Here is a 27,900-nt window from a genome sequence, read left to right as displayed (position 1 = left end):
ATGGATGGACATATTCCTAATGTGCCATGGTTTACAACAGAGAAGATCCTCAACAACGTTGCCATGAATAATTCATGTCAAAAATGATTGGAAGTGTTATAAAGCAACAAGTAAGAATATTTTTTATATCTAATATTGTTGATCTTTTATATATTTTGAGTTGTTATTTATTATTTTAAATTTACATATTTAGATAATGGAGGGGCCATACTTGAAAGTGAATAACATAAGGAATCAAATACTGGCAATGTATAAATATCATGTTAGCTACAAGAAGGCTTGGTTGGCAAAACAAAAGGCAATATCGGAGGTGTATGGTGATTGGACGATCTCTTATTCTAAACTTCCTAAATTTTTAAGTGCTTTGATGCATTTTAATCCAGGCACGAGTGTTTCGATTGAAGCTGTGGTCGATGTTACAAAACTCCACACGTCGGTGTTTAAGCGTGCATGGTGGGCATTCAAACCGATAGCTGATGGGTGGCAACATGCTCGGCCAGTTATCAGTATAGATGGTACATTCTTGAAAGGAAGATATAACGGGAAATTATTAATTGCAATGGGATTTGATTCTAATAACCATCAATACCCACTTGCTTATGCTATAGTCAATGAAGAAACAACAGCCAACTGGTCATGGTTTCTACGTCGCCTTCGTAGATTTATATGTCGAAGTAGAACGGGAGTGTGCATAATTTCAGACCGTCATGCTGGAATCATTGAAGCAATGAAGAAAGAACAAAATGGCTTCACTAGAGACATGGGTATACATCGTTTTTGTCTCTACCATGTCCGTAGTAATTTTAGTTCAGCTTATCCTGGATCACATTTGAAGATGTTATGTTGGGTGGCCGGAAATAATAGTCAAGTGAGAAAATTCGAAGATGCGATGAGACAAATCAAAGAGCTTAATCCCGATGCTGAAAAATGGTTACGAAATATTCCATTAGAGATGTGGACTATGTCTCACGATGGAGGATATCGTTACGGTCAAGCAACAACAAATATGGTCGAAAGTTTCAATGGTATCTTAAGGTCTGCTCGTTTTCTTCCGATCACGTCAATGGTGGAATATATATATTATCGCTCTGTAAAACTTGTTGCAGAAAGGCGTACTCAAACTTTGAATGATCTTCAAAATGGGTATACTTATTGCAATATGTCAAGAAAATTATTTGAAAATATCGAAAGCAAGGCATCAGCACACACAGTTATTCCATACAATGAGCAAACTGGAATCTTTGAGGTGACTATTGCACGTTACAGAACTAATAATGGTTTTTGGAAAGGTGGCAACAAACATATCATTGACCTATGTAAAGGTTTTTGTTCTTGTGGAAAATGGTGTCGTTATCACTCTCCATGTTCACATATAGTTGTTGGTTGTATAGTGTGCAATCTCGATTGGGTTAAATACATCGATACATATCACAATCTAACAACACTTTCTGAGATGTGGCAGTATGATTTTCACCCCATACCTAATGAATCATATTGGACGTTCCCAATAGCACATGATTGGGAGAAATATGGTAATCTTGTTCCCAATGAAAATTTGAGAAAGAAGAAAAACCAACGAGGTCAAAGCCAGCGTATTCGAACCGAAATGGATAACCCACGAAGAACCATCATTTGTGGGAGATGTGGCCAAAAAGGTCATACGAGACGTAGCCAACGTTGTCCTGAGCAAAATCGTCAATAATTTAGATAAATGATGATTGTAATAGTTTTTAAGAATATTTAATTATTATGAGCAAAATCGTCAATAATTTAGATAAATGATGATTGTAATAGTTTTTAAGAATATTTAATTATTATATTATTATGGTTAAAATGTTTTAAATTTATTAGTATTTATCAATTATTTATTAGAATACTAAATAAAATATTTATTACACTATATAAATGAGAATTGAAATGTAAATATATATATATATATATATATATATATATTTATATTAAAATATAAGTAATTAAATTTATAAAAAAATAATTTAAATTATATATCAAAATATAAATAATCAAATTTATAAAAATAATAATTTAAAATATAAATAATTTAGTTTATATAAATAATAATTTAAATTTGAAATGTAAAAAAAAAAAAAAATGAGTTTAAATAGTAAACTAGGTTAGTTTGGAAATAAATGAACAAACTAGGTTAGTTTAGGAAAGTGAACGCCAAACAAGGTTAGTTTAGGAAACTGTTCACAAATGGTAACCATATTCACAACCAGCTATCCTATCTAGAATAGTGGGAGATGGGTCCTTTGTTTCCGAAAGTACCCTTGAACCCCTCCTTGAATGTATTGACTATCTCGTCAAATATAAACCTTCATCGTATAACCCAACATGGTCGCCCAGTGGATCGTGTTACTCGCTGAAATTGCTAGAATGGAAAAAGAAAGCTGTTGAGGAGGAGGAGAAGAAGGTCATGGCTCGGAAAATTGAAGAATTGAGACGGGTTGTTGATGATCAAACAGAAGAGACTAATGATTTGAAATTGAAGCTTGATGAGATGGGAAAAGTTGGTTGAAGAGATGGAAGATGAGTTTGTGAAACTTAAGGTTGAGAATAATGATCTGAATCTTCTGATGGAGACTCAAAGTGAGGAGAAACGAGCTCGCCTTGATCAGCTGTTGAAGCATAATAACTATCTCTTAAGTATCATTCAGAAGAAATCTATGGTTTAGAAAATAAGCTTTTCTAAGAATCTAGAATTTAATTATCTTCTTTTGATTATGTTCCTTCACTTTCACTTGTTTCTCTAGTTTTTGCCTGTAAGGTTTGTTCGGTTTGGATTTATGAGTATGAATCTGATATATTTTTAATATTGTTTCACTAGTAAAAATAAGAGAAACAACAACGGTAAACACCGTCGCTAATGGTAATTTCCCATCGCTAAATAGCAACAGCGACAGTAAGGATGCCTGTTGCCAGTCGTAGCTATTGCTGCCGTAGCTAATTTTGGCTACAGGATTCATATACCGTGGCTAATTTTGGCTACAGGAATAATATACAGTCGCTAAATATGCCCTTTATCAATTTAGTATTTTAATTATTATATTTTTTATTACTATACATTATTAATCTTTTTAAAACTATAAAAATATATTATCAAAATTAATTAATAATAGACAATATTATTATTAAGTAATCTAAAGAATAATATACATTAGATTTCATTCACAAATAATTTCTTTAAAAGAATAATATTAGGTGATATTATTTTTGCAAATGATTCTAGAAAATATGAAATTTGACATTATGCCTCCATTCGGACAATATTCTGTGAAGTAGAATGCAAACAAAAATGGAAGAACATAAGCTGGTTATTTCCTCCTGCTCTTCTTCTTGATTCTTCCTCATATTTATCACCTGATATTTATTAATTTTCACTCAATTGATTTTATTTTCAACTGAGAATATAAAAGATTGCAAACTAACTAAGAAACGGAGAGTCAATCTATCAATTCAATCATACCTTATTAGATTCACCCATTGTCTTCTTTATAATTTCTCTCTTTGTAAAAATCAGATAGTATCTCAACATTTGTCACATTATTATGTCTCAACCTGGTCACACTTATATATCAATAAGAACCTTCATCAATTTCATCAATTTCACAACCTGATGACAAGAACAACTACTAAGCAATCATGTACCCTTCTTTTTCATCAATATCACAACCTAGATTATAAGAACAACTACTAAGGAATAAAAACGTGTAACTTTGAAAATCAAAATATATTTAGTACCTTGCAACAAATATACTAAAAAATATATATACATAAATGGACTCTTTTAATCTTCTATACTGAAAAACAAGCAGAAAATAGAGAACAATTAACATAATTTGTTTGCATTAAATCAAAAAATGCATGCTTTTTAAGGGGATCCCACCTGATGATTCATTGGATTCAAAGCACTTAGCATTTCCAATAAAACATATGTCAATCCCTCAACATTTTGAATCTCAGACAAGCTCCATATGAAACAAATATGAAAACTCTAGCCAACAACACAAACAAACTCCATATAAAACAAATATTAAAACTCTAGCCAACAACACAGACAAACTCCATATAAAACAAATATTAAAATTCTAGCCAACAACACAGACAAGCTCCATATGAAATAAATATTAAAACTCTAGCCAACAACACGTACAATAACTAACCCTGAGATAAAAAAAAACTATTCATGGAACTGAGGCATGTAAATCAACCTATCAAATAAAGAATAAATGTACATTATTACTGTTCAACCAGACAACCAGCATGTTACACCTTTTACATGGGTTCTTTAATATGCAATTGGTTGCAGACCTCAAATACTATAACTTTTCATCCACACAAAAATATTCCAAAAAAGTATAAACACATTCTCTAAACTGAGGCTTTAAACCAAGATAAAAATCAGGAGAAGTTTGAATATATAGGGTCCTTTATGGTATGTCAAGTAAAGGACAACCAAATGAAAAAATCAAAAATCAAAAGTGACAAAATATGAAAAATAAATACTGATATAGATGGACATGTCAGTATTACCTCATTGCAACTATATAATCAGTCTCAAGAGAGGCCTGACCAGCCGCTTATTCATATATTGAGTGAGGGTAAGCTGCAGAAGGAGGGTGACTAATTGGTTGGGTCTGTGGTGGAATAAATATCGACATAGTGTTCTCTTCTCGTGGAGGAAATTCCACTCCAGTAGCCTGCAATTCACAAAGTATCCAGTGAGCTTTAAAAGATAACTACATAATCACATATTCACATACAAATTAAATTTTAGATCATGATCCAAATTATAATCTATTTTGTTTTTATTTCATTTGGTATATAGATTTTTTTAACGATCATAATCATATTATTATTTGGAACAAATAAGTGTTAGGATTCGTTTGAAAATTTTGGGAACAAGAATAGTAGGGATTTGACAAGAAACAATATGTGCAAATAAAAGACTCTCATCCAAATCGACAAAGAGCCATTACTCAAGTTTGATACGAAAAGAGAAACTGAATTTTTGTGCACTAAGTCAATATGACAAAAGAAATTTGAAATTCGTGAAAAACATATCAGATGAACCCAAAAAAGGGGTAATTAATGCATTTACTCTCAGTTCAATGAATGCACCGTAATATTGGGGAAATTTCCCTCTTGACCCTCCTAAAGCTTCTTGCTATGTATCAATCAAAATCAATGTATTCTCTCTTATACTTAAATCTAGCTGCATAGTAGAAGATAGTAGCCACAATGTTAGTATCAAAAACATTTTTGCATCTATAGATGAGTTCTAGAGCAGGAGGTGAAAGAGTAGAGAGAAATAAGAAAGTAGAAATTGCACCTTCTTCTTTACTATCTTCACCATCTCATGTAAGATATCTCACTCAACAATTTGCTGAAAAACATGCTCCCCGCAATTTTTACTCAGGTCTCCAATACCTAGTCAAAATATTTAAAATTTTACCACACTAGCTTCCCGTATCTTTATTTAGCAGGGAAAAAATATTATATAAAAGATGCTCACAAAAAGAGCAAGGAGTTGGGTTTTAGGACTCTTACTGCCCAACCATTTCTTTAGCAGCTTCAGGGCATCTTTTGCTTGCCTACAAGCAAGAACAAACAGACAAAGTAACAAAGTACATAAATCGTATCATTTTTACAAATCAAATGAAACCAAGAGAATATATGATGCATAATTAGTGAAAAAAGGAGGCAAAGAAGAGTACCCAGGAATAGGATCAATGTTTATGATGCCACATTGTTCAATGTTGATCGCCAAGTCTGGACCAATCAACATATCACTCGTTACCCTTTCAACACAGGCGAGTGCATTATTAACCACATATGCCCTATCACTGATCTTCCTAAAATTAAGCAAAATCCAATTCACAGCTTAATTCTCTATATTCCGAACTCATAAGCTCATACAAACAACAATTACCAAGGAAAAGGATGATCCACCGGAAGTGCTACGGTTTAACCTAAATTGAACCTAGAATCTAGCAATAACTCAAATCCTAAGTCGATGAAATGATCCTTAACCACACCAATAACAAGAAAGAGGAACTCCTTCGACTAAGCCAATCAATAAAGAAGATGATCAAATCAACAAAGATGATTAGTTATGTCCAAAATGCCAATTGCAGTTTGTAATTTGTGAATATGACCAATAAACCCCCAGCACCCCATGAACACATGTGAAAGTGATCGAAGAATTATGATTTCTTCATTCTTTCTGAAGATATAATTGGATAACCAAATAATTTTCTTATGTGAATAATTAAAGAAGAAGATCACAACCTGAAGACCAGTCAGGGATAAGTTGGAAGTAGTATAATTTGGGGATACTTCTCTTCCAAATACTGCCACAAATTGTTTCGAGATCAGAATTCAATCAAATGATTGAATCTAAAGCAATGAACAAGAAAATTATTAATTACAAACCAGAAAAATTGTAAGAGAGTCAAATGTCCAAGACATCAAATACCATACTTTTAATACTAAGAAAGTAAATATATAAAATTAGTTAAATGAACAAATCCATATAATACCTTTTTCTGTCCATAGAGATTAGTTAAATTAGTTGGATGAACAAAGTCTAAATCAAATGAATTTGACTCGAAAATTTTCCCTTCTTCAAATCCAAGCGAATTCAGCAACTACACAACTAAATAATCGAATATGGGATACCGCACATCAATATATTCATCTAGCTCCACCGTCTTCTATTTCAGTCAAAAACTTCTAAATATTTAGTTGTTTGTAATTGTAGAAAATTTTATTTCTATAAAAACGGAAAAAAACATCAGAAGAACTCCAATATATATATATTATAATTTAGATTAAAAATTATAGTTTATATCACCTCTCAAAGATGGCTAGTATTTGTCGTTCATCGTCATTAAAAAACCCTTATTCCCTCTTCACACTAGAAGAATAAAAAATTAATACAAAACTAATACAATGAGTCTTGTTCTTCTTCATGTTATTACACTTTTGGTTCATTTGTGAAGCATTAATGTACACATAAAACAAGTATCATAATGAACTCAGACGTTTTGATTACTATCACAAGTATCCACAAGTTGAGCAAACTCTTTTATTAATCTAGCATCTTTGTTTTCTAATAACAAATATATACAAAATAAGAAATATTGGAAATGTACTGTATTATTAGTATAGTGGTCTTTTAAAGAGTCTGCACTTAATGTAAGAAGATATTAAAATTTGATTCATTGTGAAGATTTTTCATTATCAAATACATTAAAACCTCTGTTTTCAAAGATATACTATTAACATTGAAATTGATTGAATAGAAAATGAAATATCAATACTTAAGACAACAAAAACATGTGAACAGGAAAGTGTATAAGAAATTATGTGTATTTATAATGACAAATTATCTAAGACTTTTTATCAAACACTTGGCGCACATACTTAAATATTTCAGAAAATTGATATTTGTTACCTAACAAGGAGCAAGCTGGTGCTATGTGATAGAATTTAGAAGGAATATGAAGTCCTCCTCAAACTGAAAATGTGAAAGACCTTAGAAATAAATAGATGAGAAAGATGATTCAAGGAAGAAGAACGTAACTAATGATGGTTGATATGTTCAATAATGTTGCATAACAAGAAGCCGATGTGGTCACCAATGTCGATGAATGTTGTCTAGGGAAGCCGTTCAAGGTCAACGACTGTGGAAGAATCCATTGCGAGTTGCGACAATGAAACATGCGAGAAGAACATTCGATGTGCAAGACAATGTCAATGTGTGAGTCGACGTGGGAAAATACGAGGAGTTCTCCATCACAAGAACAACGATGATGTGGGAGAAGATCAAATTATTTTAAGTAAATTTCCTCTGTAAGTTGTCGCTTGGGAGGAAGCCCTGTATAAATATGAAGTGTCTGTATATATAATTAATATTAAAAAAAGGTATGGTCACAGTATAAAAGTACGGTGGCTATTTAAGTTAGTATTTTTTTTTATTCCAGTTTTCTTTTAATAAATGGCAACGGGTAATAAGAAATTGTCGCCAATTTTGTCGCTATTAAACACTTTTTTACTAGTGTTTCTCTAGTTTTTGCCTGTAAGATTGAGTGTGATTATTTTTATTTTAAATATATATATATATATATATATATATATATATATATTAAAAAAACTTTAAAAAGTATTAATAAATAATAATAAAATATATAAAAAAATTTTAAATAAAATATATTTTAGTATATAAGTATGAACTCAATATTTTGAGCATGTTTTTGTGAACATGTATTCATGAGTCACAAAGACCACTCTATCGTTTTAGTCTAATCAAAATTTGTATTTCGGATTTTTATAATAGAATTATATTTTTATTTTTTTAGTAATTTTTTTGTTTAAATTCTTAAATTGTCTTGGTGATTTTTTTTTAGATGATTAATTTGAAGTTGATGGTTGCGGATGTGAGGACAGTTTTGTGGAATAACTCTTCATGATGTGGAGAAAGATTATCTTTTAATAAAAAAAAATTAAGTTTTCTAAATTGTAAGGTTAGTCTTGGGGAAAGACAACATGGCCGTATCAACTGAATTTGTCAAGAAAAGTGAAATTTTGTATAGTCAAATATGTTTTTGTCCTTAAAAAAATGTAAAAATAAAAAAAAAAAACAATTTAAATCGGTTAATTAGTTAGTTTAAAAACTGCTAATTAATTTTAAAAATTAATGTATTAATTTTTGTTTGTAGAATTTAATTAAGAGATGTATACACTAGCAAATAGCTAGCAAACATAGTGATTGGTATTTAGAACAATCGCTACTACTGTTGGAATGAAATCAAATCGCAACTACTCATGTAATGGCGATTGGTCCTTTAACCAATCGCTACTAACTTAAATGAAATACGATTGGTTATAAAACCAATCGCCATATTTATATATTATTACTTAAAAAAAAAATTGAATAACCAAAGCAAATCCTATTTATTAATTCTAATTGAATTTAGATCTCACCAAAATAGGATTTTTGCAATAAGGAATAAACTAAACAAACCATGGATAAATCTAAGCGACCTTTTCTTAAATCGAAGCGATTTTTTCGGAGACGTTTGCCCCCGATCCAATCGGGAGATCGAATTGATTATAGAAACATGAGTTTAATTAGTCGATTTATTAGTGAACAAGGAAAAATATTATCTAGACGAGTGAATAGATTGACTTTAAAACAACAACGATTAATTACTATTGCTATAAAACAAGCTCGTATTTTATCTTCGTTACCTTTTCTTAATAATGAAAAACAATTTGAAAGAACTGAGTCGACCACTAGAACTCCAGGTCTTAGCGCCCGAAATAGATAGGCTTACTTTTTTTTTCAATTAAATTAATATTCTAATTCGAAATCAAACAGAGATTGGTGTTTTGCCGCGTTTTTGAAGATTAGTAGCGAATGGAAAAGTAACCAATCGCTATGATTTTATTAGTGACGATTGGATAAGTAACTAATCGTCATTTCTTAAATATATGAATGATTGAAACTAGACCGATCGCTATAACATGGAATTGCCTTAAAAAGTTTGAAATGAATGTATACCTATCAATACCGATAATACTAAATGATTTTGAGATTGATTTGAAAAAAAATTACATGGACATACATGTGTATAAAATTTTTATTGATAATATTAAAAAAAATATTTAAATTAACGATCATGGAACTAGAACCCATTAAATTAATATAACATATCGGGGATTGATATATTGCCAATCGCAATTATTAAGTGATAACAACAATTGATAAATTGCCAATCACAATTATTAAGTCATATTGAAATTGATTGTCATGTTATTCTTAATGCTATGAATTAGAAGGTTTTAATGACTTCATAAACCTTTACTGCAATACAATGATTGTATTTTTCTTCATATAAACTGTTGTTTTTAACTGGAAATATGCTTGGACATTATTGTATATATTTGTGTGTTCTTTATTAAATATTAAAAAATGTCTCTTCTAGAGAGAGCTTTTTTTCATGACCAAGCAACCCATTCCATCTCAGAAAGAGTTATACTTTCGATATATAGTTACATTACGTCATTCAAATTTAGTTTCTTCTGTATATAATCTTTGTAATGGTTCCTAATTTGTGTTTTAATTTCATTTCTTTTTGGTTGAGTGCTAGATTAAGAAGTTGTTGAAGACGTGTTTTCTTCGCGTTACCTAAGTTTTTTTTGTTCCACTTGATACCGGAGTTTCCCTTAAATCTAGGTATTTAAATTTAAATTCTTAGGTCATAGTTGAAATTGCTAATAATAGATTAGGCATGATTTGATATTGAATATAAGTTTGGATATATATTGATTTAGGTTTTGATAGATATTGATTTATTTTTTAGATAGATATTGATTTAAGTTTTGACATGATATATTGATTTAGGTTTGACTTATGATAGATATTTTTGATATAAATGACTTTTTGATATATATTGATTTAAGTTTTTATATTGATTTTGAATTCTTGTAAAGTGGGTGGAGTTTCTCGGTGGAAAACTGAAAATCGAGTAGAGAACCTAAGAAGAAAGCGAATGGAAAAACTATCTCCAATAAGGTGTTACGTTACAAGAAAGATGGTTGTTGAGCCTCAAATGAAGGATGTTGAATAAACTTTAATTAATAAGGTATTTAGTTTTTTGATGTTTAATAATCCTAGAGTAATAACTAGGGGTGAGTGGGATAACCAAGAGATTTGGGTGAGAGCTATTTAATATGCAGAATAATTTTGTTTTGTAATTTGAAGAGTCAAGCATATGAAGAGTCTATGCTTTCCTATAAAGAGTTGTAAAAATCTATTTGAGATAATAAGAAAGATATATTTTGGCATCTTGTTATCAACAAATTGGTATCAGAGCTATTGTGTGTGAGGTGAGCGTGAGAAAACCTGTTAGTCTCAAAAGAGAACGTCGCGGTGTGCGCTGGCCGAGAGAGAAAAACAAGAGCGATCGAGAGCCTTGTGAGGTGTGTGTGTTGAGTTTAAACACTTGAGAGGAATGGCAGGTCTAACCAATGGCATCCCGTTACCCAAGTTGACAAAAGGCGTCAACTACGACAACTGGAAGGTGCAGATGAAGGCCCTTTTCGGTTCCCAAGATAACTGGGATGTGGTCGAGACTGGGTATGAGGAACCGGAGAACACGGATGGGTATTCAAATGCCCAGTTGAACGCGTTGAAGGTCGTTCGAGCTAAAGATAGGGCGGCTCTATATCTACTATACCGATCTGTCGACGAATCTGGTTTTGAGAAGATAGCTGACGCAAAATCTTCCAAAGTGGCATGGGATACACTCGAAATAGCAAACAAAGGAGACGAACGGGTGAAGCAAGTCCGGCTTCAAACCCTAAGGGGCGATCTGGAAAACATGAGGATGAAAGAGTCTGAAAGCGTATCTGAGTTCATTACTCGAGTGGAGACCGTGGTGAACAAACTAAATCGGAATGGTGAGAGTCTTTCATCAAACCGAGTTGTTGAAAAGATTCTGAGGTCATTGACAGATAGTTTCGAAAATATTGTGTGCGCAATAGAGGAATCTAAGGATCTATCAACGCTCACCATTGAAGTGCTTGCTGGGTCCTTGGAAGCGCATGAGCAGAGAAGGAAAAACAAGAAGGGGGGATCTCTTGAACAGGCTCTCCAGGCGAAGGCGACAATAAAAGAGGAGAAGGTGTTTTATGCTCAGAGTACCAGAGGCAGAGGAAGAGGCAGAAGCCTAGGTGGTAGAGGAAGAGGTGGACGAGGAAGTGAGCAAGTCGGCCAACAGAACTGGCATGGCAGAGGTCAAGCTCGGGGTGGCCGGACAAACACAAATAATAATATTGAGTGTTATAACTGTGGAAAGAATGGACATGTTGCCAAGGATTGTTACTCGATAAAATTTTACAATTGCGGAAAGTTGGGTCATATTTCCAAAGATTGTAGATCCGAGAAGAAAAAGGAGGAACCAACAAACTTTTTTGCTGAGAAAGAAGATGAAGGGTTGTTGCTGGTGACAAAAATTCCAGAAACTGAGATCAAACCAAGCTGTTCTGATAACTCATTTTGGTACTTGGATACTGGGGCAAGTAACCACATGTGCGGCGACGAGAGCTTATTCAAAATACTCTCAAAGGTGGAGTCCGGATCCATTTCTTTCGGCGATGCTTCAAAAGTAGCCGTCAAAGGTCGAGGAACGATCAGGTATCAACAGAAAAATGGGGGAATCGGAGAAATCAGAGATGTTTACTACGTACCTGATCTCAAAAGCAACATACTGAGCATGGGACAGTTGATGGAGAAAGGATACTCGGCTATAATGAAGGACCGAGAAATGCAACTGAAGGATAAACTTGGGAGACTCATTGCCCAGGTAGAAATGAAGAAAAACCGTATGTACAAACTTGAGCTTAAAATAGTTCAAGATAAATGTATGCAACTTGATCTAGAGGATGAGGCCATGAAGTGGCATTATCGGTTCGGTCATCTTCAGTTCGGAGGGTTGAACGAGCTGGTGAAAAAGGAGATGGTGGTTGGACTGCCTAACATTATATTCGAAAAGAGGTTCTGTGAAGAATGTGTGATCGGGAAACAAGCGAGGACTTCTTTCCCAAACAGTTCTGAATACAGAGCAAAGGAGCAACTCGGACTGATTCACACAGATTTATGTGGGCCAATAACTCCAGAATCATTTAGTGGTAAAAGATACTTCCTTTCTTTAATTGATGATTTTTCGAGAAAGACGTGGGTTTATTTTCTGAAGGAGAAGTCAGAAGTGTTTGAAAACTTCAAGAAATTTAAAGTGATGGTGGAGAAAGAAACAAACAAAGTTATCAAAGCAGTCCGATCTGACAGAGGAGGTGAGTTCACTTCTAACGAGTTCAACAAATACTGCGAAGAACATGGAATCAAGCGTTTCTTGACTGCTCCATATTCTCCGCGGCAAAACGGTGTAGCAGAACGAAAGAATCGAACTATACTCGATATGGTTCGATCTATGTTGAAAGGAAAGAATATGCCGAAACAGTTTTGGGCAGAGGCAGTGCAGTGCGCAGTTTATGTGCAAAATAGATGTCCACATGCCAAGCTAGGAGAGAAGACACCTCAAGAGATTTGGAGTGGTATGAAGCCGAGTGTCTTTCATCTCAAGGTATTCGGTAGTGTGGCTTATGGGCAAGTACCAAGTCAGAACAGGACAAAGTTAGAAGATCGAAGCAAGAAGTACATATTTATCGGGTATGATGAAAAATCTAAGGCATATAAATTGTTTGATCCTATTAATAAGAAATTGGTGGTGAGTCGAGATGTTCACGTGGAGGAATCAATGACATGGAACTGGAGTAACCTGATTGAGGAAGAAACTAGTTCAGAGACTGTTATGCCTACGATATCAACAACCACCGAACTTTCAGAAGATGAATCTGAGCCTCTACAGCCCAGAATGAGAAGTCTACGGGAGATATATGACACTACAAATGAAGTCCACATTGTATGTCTTCTCGCCGACTCAGAAGATTTGAATTTTGAGAAAGCTGTACAAGACGAGAAATGGAGATCGGCTATGGATGAAGAAATTGGGGCAATTGAACGCAATAAAACCTGGGAGCTAACCGACCTTCCTGAAGGAACTCGACCCATTGGAGTAAAATGGGTGTACAAAAAAAAGATGAATGTCGAAGGAGAGGTTGAGCGTTATAAGGCTCGACTTGTGGTGAAGGGCTATAGACAAAAGGAGGGAATCGATTATGATGAAGTTTTTGCTCCTGTCACGAGAATGGAGTCAATCCGACTTCTGATCTCGTTAGCTGCTCAAAACCAATGGCCAATTCTACAGATGGATGTGAAATCAGCATTTCTAAATGGAGTGTTGAAGGAGGAGGTGTACGTCGAGCAACCACTTGGGTATATGAAGAGAGGTGATGAGAAGAAGGTGTTGAGATTGAGAAAAGCCCTCTATGGGCTGAAGCAGGCTCCTCGTGCTTGGAATGAGAGAATTGACGAGTATTTCAAGAAAAATGGGTACCAGCAATGTCCGTACGAGCATGCCTTGTACACAAAGAAATCAGAAAATGATATGATGGTAGTCGCTCTTTATGTCGACGACCTCATATTCACCGGAAGCAACACAAAACTGATTGAGGAGTTCAAGGAGGTAATGAAGAAGGAGTTCGAGATGACAGACTTAGGTTTGATGAAATATTTTCTTGGCCTAGAAGTGAAGCAGTCAGAGGAAGGGATTTTTATATCCCAAGAGAGGTATGCGCTTGAAATTTTAAAGAAGTTTAAAATGAAGGACTGCAACCCAGTTTCAACTCCAATGGAACCAGGCACTAAACTCTCAAAGTTTGATGGAGGAGAACGGGCTGATGCTGGGAGATATCGAAGCTTAATCGGAAGTCTAAGGTATCTTACAAGCACGAGACCCGACCTAATGTTGAGTGTTGGGATAACAAGCAGATTCATGGAGGATCCAAGCTATACACATTGGAAGGCCTTGAAGAGAATTCTGAGATATGTTCGAGGAACTCTTTCACTTGGTATCTTCTATTCAAAATCAGATAACTACCGATTAGTGAGTTACTCTGATAGTGATTGGTGTGGTGATGTTGATGACCGGAAAAGTACTTCGGGTTATGTATTCCTACTCGGAAATTCAGCTTTTACTTGGTTGTCAAAGAAGCAGCCTATTGTAGCTTTGTCGACCTGCGAGGCAGAGTATGTGGCGGCCTCTTGGAGTGTGTGTCATGCAGTATGGCTTTCAAATTTACTAAAGCATTTGGGAGTGACCCGAGACGAAGGGACTGTGATTCGAGTTGATAACAAGTCAGCGATCGAGTTGGCAAAGAATCCAGTTAATCACGGAAGGAGCAAGCACATTGACGTCCGATTTCATTTCATTCGAGAACAAATCAAAGAAGGAAAGGTTGAGTTGGAGCATGTTGAAAGTCGAGCTCAAGCCGCTGACATATTCACCAAGCCATTACCGACCACACTGCTGGAGAGTTGTAAAAGGCTGATTGGAATGAGAGATGGGAAGAATATTTAAGTTTAAGGGGGAAATTTGTTGAATAAACTTTAATTAATAAGGTATTTAGTTTTTTGATGTTTAATAATCCTAGAGTAATAACTAGGGGTGAGTGGGATAACCAAGAGATTTGGGTGGGAGCTATTTAATATGCAGAATAATTTTGTTTTGTAATTTGAAGAGTTAAGCATATGAAGAGTCTATGCTTTCCTATAAAGAGTTGTAAAAATCTATTTGAGATAATAAGAAAGATATATTTTGGCATCTTGTTATCAACAAAGGATTTGAAACTGAAACTGTCTCTGGCTGAAGACAAGGAATTAAGGCTCCTTCAAACGATTGAGTCTCTCCTCAAGTCTAAAGCTTCTCTGGTAACAGACAACTCAACCCTTGTCTCAGAGTTGACCAAGTTGCAAGCTGATCATCTCTCAAGATTGAGTCAGAATACAACATTGGATCGGAAAATAGAAGAACTAAAACGGGTTGTTGATGATCAAACAGTGGGGACCAATGATTTGAAATTGAAGCTAGATCAAAAGGGAATATTGGTTAAAGAGAAGGAATGTGAGTTTGAGAAGATGGAGACTCTAATGAAGGAGAAACAAGTACACAATGAACAACTGATACAGGAGAAAAATCTATTGAATGATATGTTACTTGAACATGAGTATTTGCATATGAGTATTATGCAAGGTTTTAAAATAGGCAGTCCCGGTTCCAACAGGTATTATGAATAAAAGTATAATGTTTCATTCAAAATATTTTGTTAGTAATATTATTAATCATTATCTATGAGAGTTTTGAATATTTCTATTCATTATGTTTGGATTTATTATAAAGAAATTATTAATATTATTTTGTAAAAATTTAGTATTAATATTTTTATTATATTTTTTATTATATTTTATTTATTTAAAAATATAAAGTATTATTTTTTTTTATGTTTAAAATTTATAAGATATTTAAGTGTATTATATTTTGATAAAATATAAATATTTAGTATCTTATCGTACTAATTATATATTTTTCTAATTATAAATATTTAATATATAATCACTAATTTTTCATCCATAATTAATTTATTAATATTGGAATGATTCAAATATTTTTTAATTATTAATTAAAATTTATCTATCCAACATAAATAATATAATATAAAATCATTAAAATATTATATATTAATAATTGATTCAATTAAATATAACTATTTTACTTAATAACATATATTATAACATGATATTATATTTAAAGACATTTTGTATTAAAATATTTAATATTTATTTTTTTTAATATATTTTTATATAAAATTATTATTTTATTTTTAAATTTTAATTTATTTATTATAATTTTATTATTATAATATAATATTTAAAATTAATTATATAAAAATGATTATATTATTATTAGTTATTGTAATTATATTTATCTTTGCTACATTCATTTTTTCACTTTTATAATATTAGTTCAGATTTTGTTTTTAATATTAATAAAATCTTTGTCATTTAAAAATATTTAAATTTAAATAAATATATTTTAATATTATGATATTATTCTACTAAATAAAAATAAAATTCATATATTTTAAATAATAATATATTATAAATAGATATATTAAAAATAAAATTATTAAACTTATTAAAAAAATATTCTAAAAATATCAATATTTAAGTAATTTTTATTTTATTTATTTTAAATAAAATGCATTATATATATATATATTATTTTAAAAAATATTGTTTGAAAATATCTTCAATTGATTTTACAAGTTATAAATATTATATATATATATATATATATATATATATATATATATATATATATATATATATATATATATATATATATATATATATATATATATATATATATATATATATATATATATATATATATATATATATATATATATATATTAAAATTATTAATCTTTTAAAAATTTAATAAAAATAATAATTTCAATATATTTAATTATTTATTAAATGTTTAAATTGAATAAGTATATAGTTTAAACAAATATAATTAACAATATAATTATTTAGTGCAGCAGTTTCTTAGACTAACTTTAATTTTTGTATGTGAGGATAGTGTTCAAATCTTGCTGATGCATATTTTTATTTTCTTTGAATTTGAATGTCATGTCTACATGTTTAGATGAAAATTATAATAATAAAAATATTTAATGACGAAACTCACATGTAAAAAAAAGTTAACTCTATTAACATGTAAAAAAGTTAACTCCATTACATTTTTTCTGGCTAATTTTTAAATATGACATGACAAGTTCATATGTTTAAATATTGTAGATAAATATGGTATTATTTTTTTTTGTTCCTCGGTTTCCAGCAGAAATAATATCATAGTGAGAAGATCATTAAACTTTTTCTTCTTCTTGAAATTTAATAAAAATAAAATAAAAAGTAAAACCTTTCAAATTCCATATAACGGCCCTCTATTTAATGGTCATCGGCCTTGTTTATTTTTTTTTTTTTATTTAAACAAAATCTAAAATAACACATTAACTAATATATCAATCAAAACCCTCTATTTTTTATATGTTTTTTCAATTAAAAAACCCTAAATAACCTATTTTCATAATTAATTAACCAAGACCAACAAGTTTGATAATAACTCGATATGAAATAACCATATAATGTAACAAGGCCTAAATCTCATCTCAATAGCCAACAAAACTCTAAATCTAACAATTTGATACAACTAAACCATATAAACAAAAGAAAATTTTATATTATAATTTAAATTCATTTTTCCAATAAGAAATAAAAAACAATATTCAAATAAATTTATAAATAACTTTTTGGAACCGGCTCCTCGTTCCTAGAGTAATTTTCATTTTCTTCCATGCACGATAGTAAATAGCATTAAATATTAATTAATAAATAAATGAAAACTAAAAAGCTTATTGAACATATTTAAGGAAATCAATCAAACCAATGTTTGGCCAAACCTAATCGCAATGGACGATCTTAAATCTCTCATTATCAAGTCCAAAGCATCTCTTGAATCGTACCTAGCAAACCTCCAAACCTACTCTTCTTCTTCTTCTTCTAATAACGTTCTTCAGACCGATTTGATCCTTTTGCGATATGCCAAGGCACGATTGGATTCATTAAGTTGCGTCTTCTCTCTATTTGCAGATCAAAAATTTCAGGACGTAAACGCGAATCTGCAGTTGAACGATGAGATGGTATTAATAAACAAGACATTAAGAGAGAGTGAAGATTGCATGGAGAAGAGAATAGAACAGGCGATCAAACGGGCTTCCATTTTTAATGATCAATCAGAGGTGATAAATGGTTTGAAACTGAAGCTAGCTGAGAAGGAAGTAGAAGTTGAGGAGTTGAATGACAAGATGAATGCTCTCTTTAAGTTCATTTTTCAAATGATTAGAGGCCAGTGATTATGAGTGTGGTTCTATGGGAATCTTTTATTTCGATCTCAATATTTATTCTACTTTTCCTTTGTTTTTAATCTTCAAAATTCAATCAAGAATAATTAGAACAAGAACACTATAAAGGAACCAATTATAAATTGGTTGATTTTTTTTTTTTTTTTTTTTTAAGACTTATATTAAAACTCAAAAAAGGAAAAAATTGAAATGAATCATTTGTATCAAGCTAGACAAACCTTTAAAAGAAACAACAACACAACGTGAATAAAGACATAATCCAAACACTTATCATGAATATAAACACAAACGCAATTGATTGATTTTTATTGATAACTAGTCTAGAAGTGCTTAATTATTTGCTATTTTTTAAGGATAAAATTTATTCAAATGACTTAATTAATCACAGTAAGAACTCAAAAAATAAGTAAACATCAATGTCAATATACTCTCTTCTTTTATGATAATAGGTTTTTCAGAAATATGTAAAGGACTTTTATTATCACAATATAATGCGCGCTATTGTTAATTAAGAATGTAAGATCCATCTCAGTTTCAAAATAGCAGGAAGATAAAATATTCAGATTTTATATAGATCTAGAAATAATTTTTTAATTTTTGGCTTTTTAAGATATTATTTATTTATCAAAACATATTAAATAACATGTTAAAGACTTTCTGATTTCACAATAACCCAAATTAGAATATGTAGTTATGGGTAAAGGGATATCCTAAGATGTATTAACTAATTAAGTACAAAGTGCATGCATTTCAATGACCAAAAAGAAAATTTTCCATAATTAATTGAGATAATGATTTAAAAATATGCCCAAGGTCGACTCAATGGTGGTGCAATATATACATCTGCAAAAACATATTTAAAAAGTTTGAACAATAAACTTATAGTCTTTACACAAATAAAAATAATAATTAATCAACTAAGTTAAAGTTTAATTTATTAATTCTTACATTAAACTATCTATTAAAAAAACAAAAGTTGTAGGCCTAGCTACATGAATATGCATTTTTTAGAGTAGGACCTACTATTCAATATCTAGTTTAGTATAATTTAAATATAAAAATCTCTCAAGTATTATTTTTATACATGTAACATACTTAGAAGGATAGATAAAGGATCTTGAGATTAATCTTCAAAATAGTCTCTTAAAGCATCATTTCATTTGTGAATTTACAATGTATCATGAAGTAGATCTAATGTATTTCTATGGTTTACATAAATATTAAGATTATTTTGCACAATTTAAAGACTCATAAAGAACTTTTCATTTCCAATATTTTTTTGATAGGAGTGCAATGAGAGCATCAGCGGTGCACAAGACCTCTGTCCTCTTATTTTGTCACCGCCCTCTTATCTAAATAATTTAAAAAATACTTCAATGCTTCTCCGTTCTCTTATTTGAATAATTCACCCTTAATACTTAAAACATTTTAATGTAATTATAACTTAAAATATTTTTATAATTTGAAATATATAATAATATTTTTATAATTAAATATATAATTAATATTCTTATATTATAGTAAAATTTTAGAATATATATTTATTTAATGTTATTATAATGTTACTTAAAAGTAAAAAATAGTATAATTAAATATATAACTAATATTCTATATAATAATGAAAGGCATGACCGGTATAGCGGCATAGAGGGCACTGCCCTTTTTTTTTTTTTTGGGAAAACAACTTAGTGTCATTTTATTAAAATCCCAAAACGGGAAAGAAAACGGACATAGTTTCCTCTAACTTTCTAACAAACCTAAAAAGTTAGAATAAAGTTCAAGAACCAAACAATTTTAACAAAGCAACATACATGACTTACAAACAAAACATAAAGAACTAGCTAGCCTTAAAACATTTAAAAGATGTGACTTCATTATAATTGACTTTCCATTCGTGACAAAGGACCCATTCCCGCTCGCCTTTAGGCACCCGTCTCCACGTTCTATGTAGTGCACCACACTCAAATACAATATCGCTCCACACATGATCAACGTTTCAACGAACTCTACCAAAGACTCTAGCATTTCTCTCAGCCCAAAAATGATAAACGATGGCAGCAAACCCACACTTAAAAACGTTAGCATGAAATTTACTACCTTTAGATAAGACTTGGGCAGCAACTTTTATATCCTCCCAGGACCCCGGCAAGCTCACAATTCCCATGAATAAAGTAAAAAGATTCCAAATAGACCTAGCGCAAAAAAACAGCCACCCAAAAGATGATCAATGGACTCCGCAAACCCACTAGAAAGAACACAATTGGCGTCCGGAATATCCATATAAGCAAGAATACGATCACGGGTACTAAGTCTACCACGAAAAGCCAACCAAAGAATAAATCGGTGTCTCGGAATGATTTTCAAGGACCACACAAGTGAAGCCCAACTTACAATTTGACCTCTTTCCCTAATAACATTCCAAATTGCACTTGACTTAATTTTCCCATTTTCTTCCGCTTTCCACAAGTACACATCAGCCATATTACAAATGTTGAGACCGTTCAAATGACCAATAGCTCTTTTGCCTTCCAAGACTCTAGTAATAACCGAAACCCAAAGTCCGTTATGAATGTTATGAACCGTGGCAGCCGCACAATCCCTCCGGATCTTTAGGCCTCGGAATTCGTCTCTACTAATCAATGGTTTGTTTTCGAACCATGGGTCGTGCCAAAACAGAGTGCCACGCCCATCACCAATTCGGATGTCAAATATCGAACAAATGCTGTTTTTGAGCTTCAATATCTTTTTAATGACCAAGCCATATCGTCGGTAATTTTGCACGTCCATACTCATTTCACGTTTCATAAACCGGGAGTACACCCATTTGACCCATAAGGAATCCTACTTAGATTGTAAGGCCCATAAATGCTTGTAAGTAACGGCACGATTCCATTCGACACAATTCTTCAAACCCACACCTCCTTCGTCTTTGGGTTTACACACATCAGTCCACTTGACTTTTTTTCCCCCACGACCATGAGTGCCCCAAATGAAGTCCCGTAATAATGTATCAAGCTCCCGCATCACCTTCTTAGGAAGAACAATTTGTTGAGACCAATACCCAATAAGCCCCATTACCACGCTGCCCGCCAATTCAATCCTTCCCGCATAAGATAACTTCTTAGCTGCCCAACCCATAATCACATTTTTGACCTTCTCAATAAGAGGCCTGCAATGTACTACATGAATCTGCCTTGCCGTGAGCGGAATCCCCAAGTAACGGACCGGAAACGACCCTTCGGAGATGCCCATGATGTCTTGTATACTTGCCTTTGTCTCGTCATTAACACCGCCATAGAACGTTGCACTTTTTTCCTCATTAATTAATAAACCTGTAACATCATAGAAGAAGTTAAGAGCATCTTTTATAGTTTTAACGGTATCAACATCGGTGTGTGCAAGAACAAATAGGTCGTCGGCAAAACAAAGGTGAGTAATCTTCTCCTCCTCGCAGAAAGGGTGGAAAGTGTAATGACGGTTCTTTCGGAATGTCGTTAAGACACTCTCAAAGACCTCCATGATCAACACAAAGATAAAAGAAGAGAGAGGGTCACCCTGCCTCACACCACTTTCGCCTTTGAAGTAGCCACCATGCACTCCATTGACACAGACAACGAAACGAGAGGTAGAAACGCACTGCATAATCCATTCAATGAAGATTCTAAGGAAGCCCGAGATGACAAGAAAATCATTGATAGTTTCCCACTTGACGGAATCAAAAGCCTTGCGAATGTCAATTTTAAACACGACCTGAGGCGATATCCTCTTTTTCCCATAACCCTTAAGAATGTTCTGCATTAAGAGAATGTTATGCGATATAGACCTACCGGGTATGAATGCAGATTGACCTAGACTAACAATGCTAGAAATCACTTTTTGAAATCGTTTTGCAAGTATTTTCGAAATGATTTTATAAACAACGTTACCACATGAAATGGGTCGGAAGTCTTGTATTTTTTTAGGCATGAAACTTTTGGGAATGAGGTTTAAAACAGTTAGATTCCATTGCTTGAGCATTTTACGATTCCTAAAAAATTCTAAAACCCCCTCTGTAATGTCATGGCTGTTAGGATTTGTATCTCCCAAATCCGAACTGTTTGAAAACAATCTGTAAAAACACAAGAAAGAAGAACACAAGAACACACAGATTTATAGTGGTTCACTCAAATTGAGCTACATCCACTTCAGCCACCACCAGATCTACTATGAAAAGAAGAAGGCATACAAAGTTTTTGCCTCACACTTTATCTCTCTAGAATTCTATCTTTCAATGTAAACCCTTAATAATCACATATTTATAGGGTAAACATTCAGGTAATAAACATAAATAACTTTAGTCAGGCCCAAGCCCAAAACCAAAAAAAGAAAACCCAATAAACTCTAATTAACAATGTAGAATTTATTATAAGTGTAGACTCCATAACTCAACAATCTCCCACTTGGAGACTAACTTCATCATCTCTCGATCGGTAGTGGCTTTCCATTCGGTGTCTTAACGAAGAAGACCAACTGAAGTTGCACACAACTTCAGTTTCTCATTTGTCACAGCTTTCGTCAACATATCAGCTGGATTCTCACTCCCGAGAATCTTCTCAAGAGCTAATACTCCATCTTTCTAAAGCTGACCGGATGAAATGATAACGAACCTGTATATTCTTCGTCCTGCCATGATAAACAGGATTTTTTGCCAAATGAATGACACTATGATTGTCGCATCGCAACACACTTCCCTCGTAGTCTTGACCCAATTCTCGCAAAAATGGTTGTAACCACATAATCTCCTTAGCAGCTTTTGTCACAGCAACATACTCTGCCTCACAACTAGAAAGAGCAACAATCTTCTGCAATTTTGAAACCCAACTGATTGCAGTACCTCCCAGAGTATAAATGTACCCTGTTGTGCTCTTCTTACTATCAACATCACCACCATTGTCAGCATCAACATATCCTTCCAAACCCATATTAGACTTTCGAAAACACAAAGTGAGACTCGTACTTTCTCTTAAGTATCGTAGTATCCACTTTACTGCTTCCCAATGTTGTCTACCCGGGTTGCTCATGAACCTGCTAACAACTCCTACTGCATGTGCTATGTCTGTTCTTGTGCAAACCATCGCATACATAATACAACCAATGACAGAGGCATACAGAACAGTGGCCATGTAATTTTTCTCCTCCTCTGTTGAAGGCGACTGATCTTTAGATAGTATGAAGTGACTAACTAAGGGGGTAGTAACTGGTTTTGCATCATACAAGTTAAACATACTAAGAACTTTCTTCACATATTCTTCTTGTGAAAGTTTGAGAACTTCTTCATCCCTGAAAATTCTCATCCCAAGCTTCTTCAGGAATTCTGAATTCAAGAGGAACAGATGGTCCCCTGTTTATCAAATAAGCAGCAGTATTTATAGCTTCTGCCCAAAAGGTTTTAGATAGCCCTACATACAATCTCATGCTTCTAGCACGCTCGTTCAATGTTCGATTCATTCGTTCAGCTACTACATTCTCTTGAGGCGTTCGGGGTACAGTCTTCACCATACTGATCCCATTCACAACACAATACTCTTTGAAATCTGAATTGATATATTCACCTCCGTTGTCGGATCTCAAGCATTTAATTTTCTGATTTGTTTCATTTTCAACCAAAGCCTTCCACTTCTTGAAAATAACAAATACTTCAGACCTGTGCTTCATAAAATAAACTCATACTTTTCTTGTTGAATCATCTATAAAAGTCACATAGTAGTATGATCCGCCAATAGAAGAAACATGTGCAGGTCCCCACACACCAGTGTGTACCAACTCTAGTTTTTCTTTCTTAAGCTTTTCCCAATCTTTAAGAAACTCACCCGTTTCTGTTTTCCAAGAATGCAATTTTCACATAACTGATGTTCAACAGACTTCAGTTCTGGAATCTGTCCATTCTTCAAAAGAATTTTCATCCCTTTTTCGCTCATATGGCCCAACCTGCAATGCCACAATTCACTGTTCTTCGAGTCATCAACTACAGCAGCAATTGTTTCTCTGCAAGTTGAAGTCGTGTATAACGTTCCAGTTTTGTGACCTCGAGTAACAACAATTACTCCTTTAGTCACCTTCCATGCACCATTTCCACAACTGAAATTGTGACCTTCTTCATCAAGTTGTGTAACAGAAATCAAATTGCGCATTAAACCTGGAATGTGTCTCACCTTATTAATCTTCCAAACAGAACCATTTGTCATCTTCAATTTGATGTCCCCCATGCCAACAATATTCAGTGGCTCATCATCTGCAAGATATACTTTCCCACAGTTTTCAGTCACATAATTCTCCATTAATTCTTTGTGAGCAGTGGTGTGGAAAGACGCTCCTGAGTCTAAAACCCATTAATCTATCGGACTATCAATAGACAGAAGTAACGCATCAGTGACTGATTCTGAAACAACGTTGGCTGCATCATTTTTATCATTACCATTTTTCTTCGGTGCTTTGCAGTTCCTCTTTAAATGACCCTGTTTATCACAATTCCAGCACTCAAATGTCCGCCCAGACTTGGACTGACTTCTCCTGCTCCTTGACATAGATCTGCTCTTACCTTGGTTGAAATTTCTATCATTACCTCTACCCCTGTTTTCCACATTCAGAGCAGAACCTTTGAATGTTTTACCAGAATCAATTTTACGAACCTCTTCAGCAAAAATACGATCTCTAACTTTAACAAATTTCAGTTTAGCAATTCCAACTGAATTACTAATTGCTGCCCTCATAGGTTCTCAACTATTTGGTAGAGATGCTAACAAAATCAGGGCACTAACTTCATCCCCAAAATCAATCTCAACAGATAACAATTGATTCACAATAGTATTGAATTCATTCAAATGACTAGTGACAGAAGTACCGTCAACCATTCTTAAGTAAAAGAGTCTTTTCATTAAGTGTACCTTATTGTTAGCAGATGGTTTCTCATACATATCAGAAAGAGCTTTCATTAGACCAATGGTGGTCTTCTCCTTTGCTACATTATGAGCAACCGTCTTGCCTAGCGTCAATCGGACAACTCCCAAAACTTGTCTATCAAGGAGTTTCCATTCAGCTTCATCCATCTTCTCTGGTCTCTCACTCAAAGGAACATGAAGCTTCTTTCTATAAAGATAATCTTCAATCTGCATTCTCTAGAAGGCATAATCTGTCCCATCAAATCTTCCAATTCCATGTCCTATACTGTTCTCACTTGCCATTGTTTCCAATGCTCAGATCTAGACCAGCTGCTCTGATACCAGTTGTTAATTTGTATCTCCCAAATCCGACCAGCTTAAAACAATCTGTAAAAAACACAAGAAAGAAGAACACAAGAACACACAGATTTATGGTGGTTCACTCAAATTGAGCTACATCCACTTCATCCACCACAAGATTTCACTAAAGAAGGAATACCGAGTTTTTGTCTCACACTTTATCTCTTTAGAATTTTGTCTTCTCAATGTAAACCCTTAATGATTACATATTTATAATGTAATATTCAGATAATAAACCTAAATAACTTTTGTCAGGTCCAAGCCCAAAACCAAAAGAGATAAACCCAATAAACTCTAATTAAACAATATAGAATTTATTATAACTCAACAAATATGAGTATTATGAACAAAAGTATAATGTTTCATTCAAAATATTTAGTTAGTAATATTATTAATCATTATCTACGACAGTTTGAAAATTTCTATTCATTATATTTGGATTTATTATAAAGAAATTATTAATATTATTTTGTAATAAAATTAGTACTAATATTTTTATTATATTTTATTTAATTAAAAATATAAAGTATTATTATTTTTTATCATAATTGTTTAAAATATATAAAATATTTAAGTGTATTATATTTTGATAAAATATAAATATTTAGTATCTTATCGTACTAATTATATATTTTTCTAATTATATATATTTAATATCTAATCACTAATTTTTCATCCATAATTAATTTATTAATATTAGAATGATTAAAATATTTTTTAATTATTAATTAAAATTTATCTATCCAACATAAATAATATAAGATAAAATCATTAAAATATTATATATTAATAATTAATTATAACTATTTTACTTAATAACATATATTATAACATATCGATATGATATTTAAAGACATTTTTTAATAAAATATTTTATATTTAATTTTTTAAATATATTTTTATATAAAATTATTATTTTATTTTTTAGTTTTTATATTTTAATTAATTTATTATAATTTTATTATTATAATATAATATTTAAAATTAATTATATAAAAATATTATATTATTATTAGTTATTGTAATTATATTTATCTTTGATACATTTATTTTTTCACTTTATAATATTAGGTCAGATTTATTTTTTTTAATATTAATAAAATCTTTGTCATTTAAAAATATTTAAATTTAAATAAATATATTTTAATATTATGATATTATTCTACTAAATAAAAATAAAATTCATATATTTTAAATAATAATATATTATAAATAGATATATTAAAAATAAAATTATTAATCTTATTAAAAAGAAATATTCTAAAAATATCAATATTTAAGTAAATTTTATTTTATTTATTTTAAATAAAATGCATTATATATATATATATATATATATTATTTTAAAAAATATTGTTTGAAAATATCTTCAATTGATTTTACAAGTTATAAATATTATATATATATATTAAAATTATTAATCTTTTAAAATTTTAATAAAAATAATAATTTCAAAATATTTAATTATTTATTAAAAGTTTAAATTGAATAAGTATATAGTTTAAACAAATATAATTAACAATATAATTATTTAGTGCAGCAGTTTCTTAGACTAAGTTTAATTTTTGTATGTGAGGATAGTGTTCAAATCTTGCTAATGCATATTTTTATTTTCTTTGAATTTGAATGTCATGTCTACATGTTTAGATGAAAATTATAATAATAAAAATATTTAATGACGAAACTCACATGTAAAAAAAAAAAAGTTAACTCTATTAACATGTAAAAACGTTAACTCCATTACATTTTTTCTGGCTAATTTTTAAATATGACATGACAAGTTCATATGTTTAAATATTGTAGATAAATATGGTATTATTTTTTTTTATATATGCATTCCATAATAATTAAAAAAAAAAACTGCTGGTTCCTCGGTTTCTAGCATAAATAATATCATAGTGAGAAGATCATTAGACTTTTTCTTCTTCTTGAAATTTAATAAAAAAATAAAATAAAAAGTAAAACCTTTCAAATTCCATATAACGGCCCTCTATTTAATGGTCATCGGCCTTGTTTATTTTTTTATTATTTAAAAAAAATCTAAAATAACACATTAACTAATATATCAATCAAAACCCTCTATTTTTTTTGTATATGTTTTTTCAGTTAAAAAACCCTAAATAACCTATTTTCATAATTAAACCAATACCAA

General features: G+C 31.6%; 2 protein-coding genes and 1 pseudogene across 2 annotated transcripts; 1 reads left to right on the top strand and 2 right to left on the bottom strand.

The window, feature by feature from the left end:
- The first annotated feature begins 196 nt into the window (after positions 1–196).
- On the top strand, positions 197–2,536 carry LOC124943753. Its single transcript, XM_047484224.1, has 2 exons — positions 197–1,655; positions 2,238–2,536. The coding sequence occupies exons 1-2, from the start codon at positions 197–199 to the stop codon at positions 2,534–2,536; spliced, it is 1,758 nt and encodes a 585-aa protein (XP_047340180.1).
- Positions 2,537–3,519: 983 nt separating this feature from the next.
- LOC124943752 lies at positions 3,520–6,206 on the bottom strand (annotated as a pseudogene).
- Positions 6,207–20,622: 14,416 nt separating this feature from the next.
- Positions 20,623–21,264, bottom strand: LOC124943750. The gene has a single exon (XM_047484223.1). The coding sequence runs from the start codon at positions 21,262–21,264 to the stop codon at positions 20,623–20,625; it is 642 nt and encodes a 213-aa protein (XP_047340179.1).
- Positions 21,265–27,900: the final 6,636 nt, after the last annotated feature.

The sequence above is a fragment of the Impatiens glandulifera genome, chromosome 6 (genome assembly GCF_907164915.1).
Source record: "Impatiens glandulifera chromosome 6, dImpGla2.1, whole genome shotgun sequence".
Lineage (NCBI taxonomy): Eukaryota > Viridiplantae > Streptophyta > Magnoliopsida > Ericales > Balsaminaceae > Impatiens > Impatiens glandulifera.
This window is presented reverse-complemented; position numbering and strand designations above follow the sequence as displayed.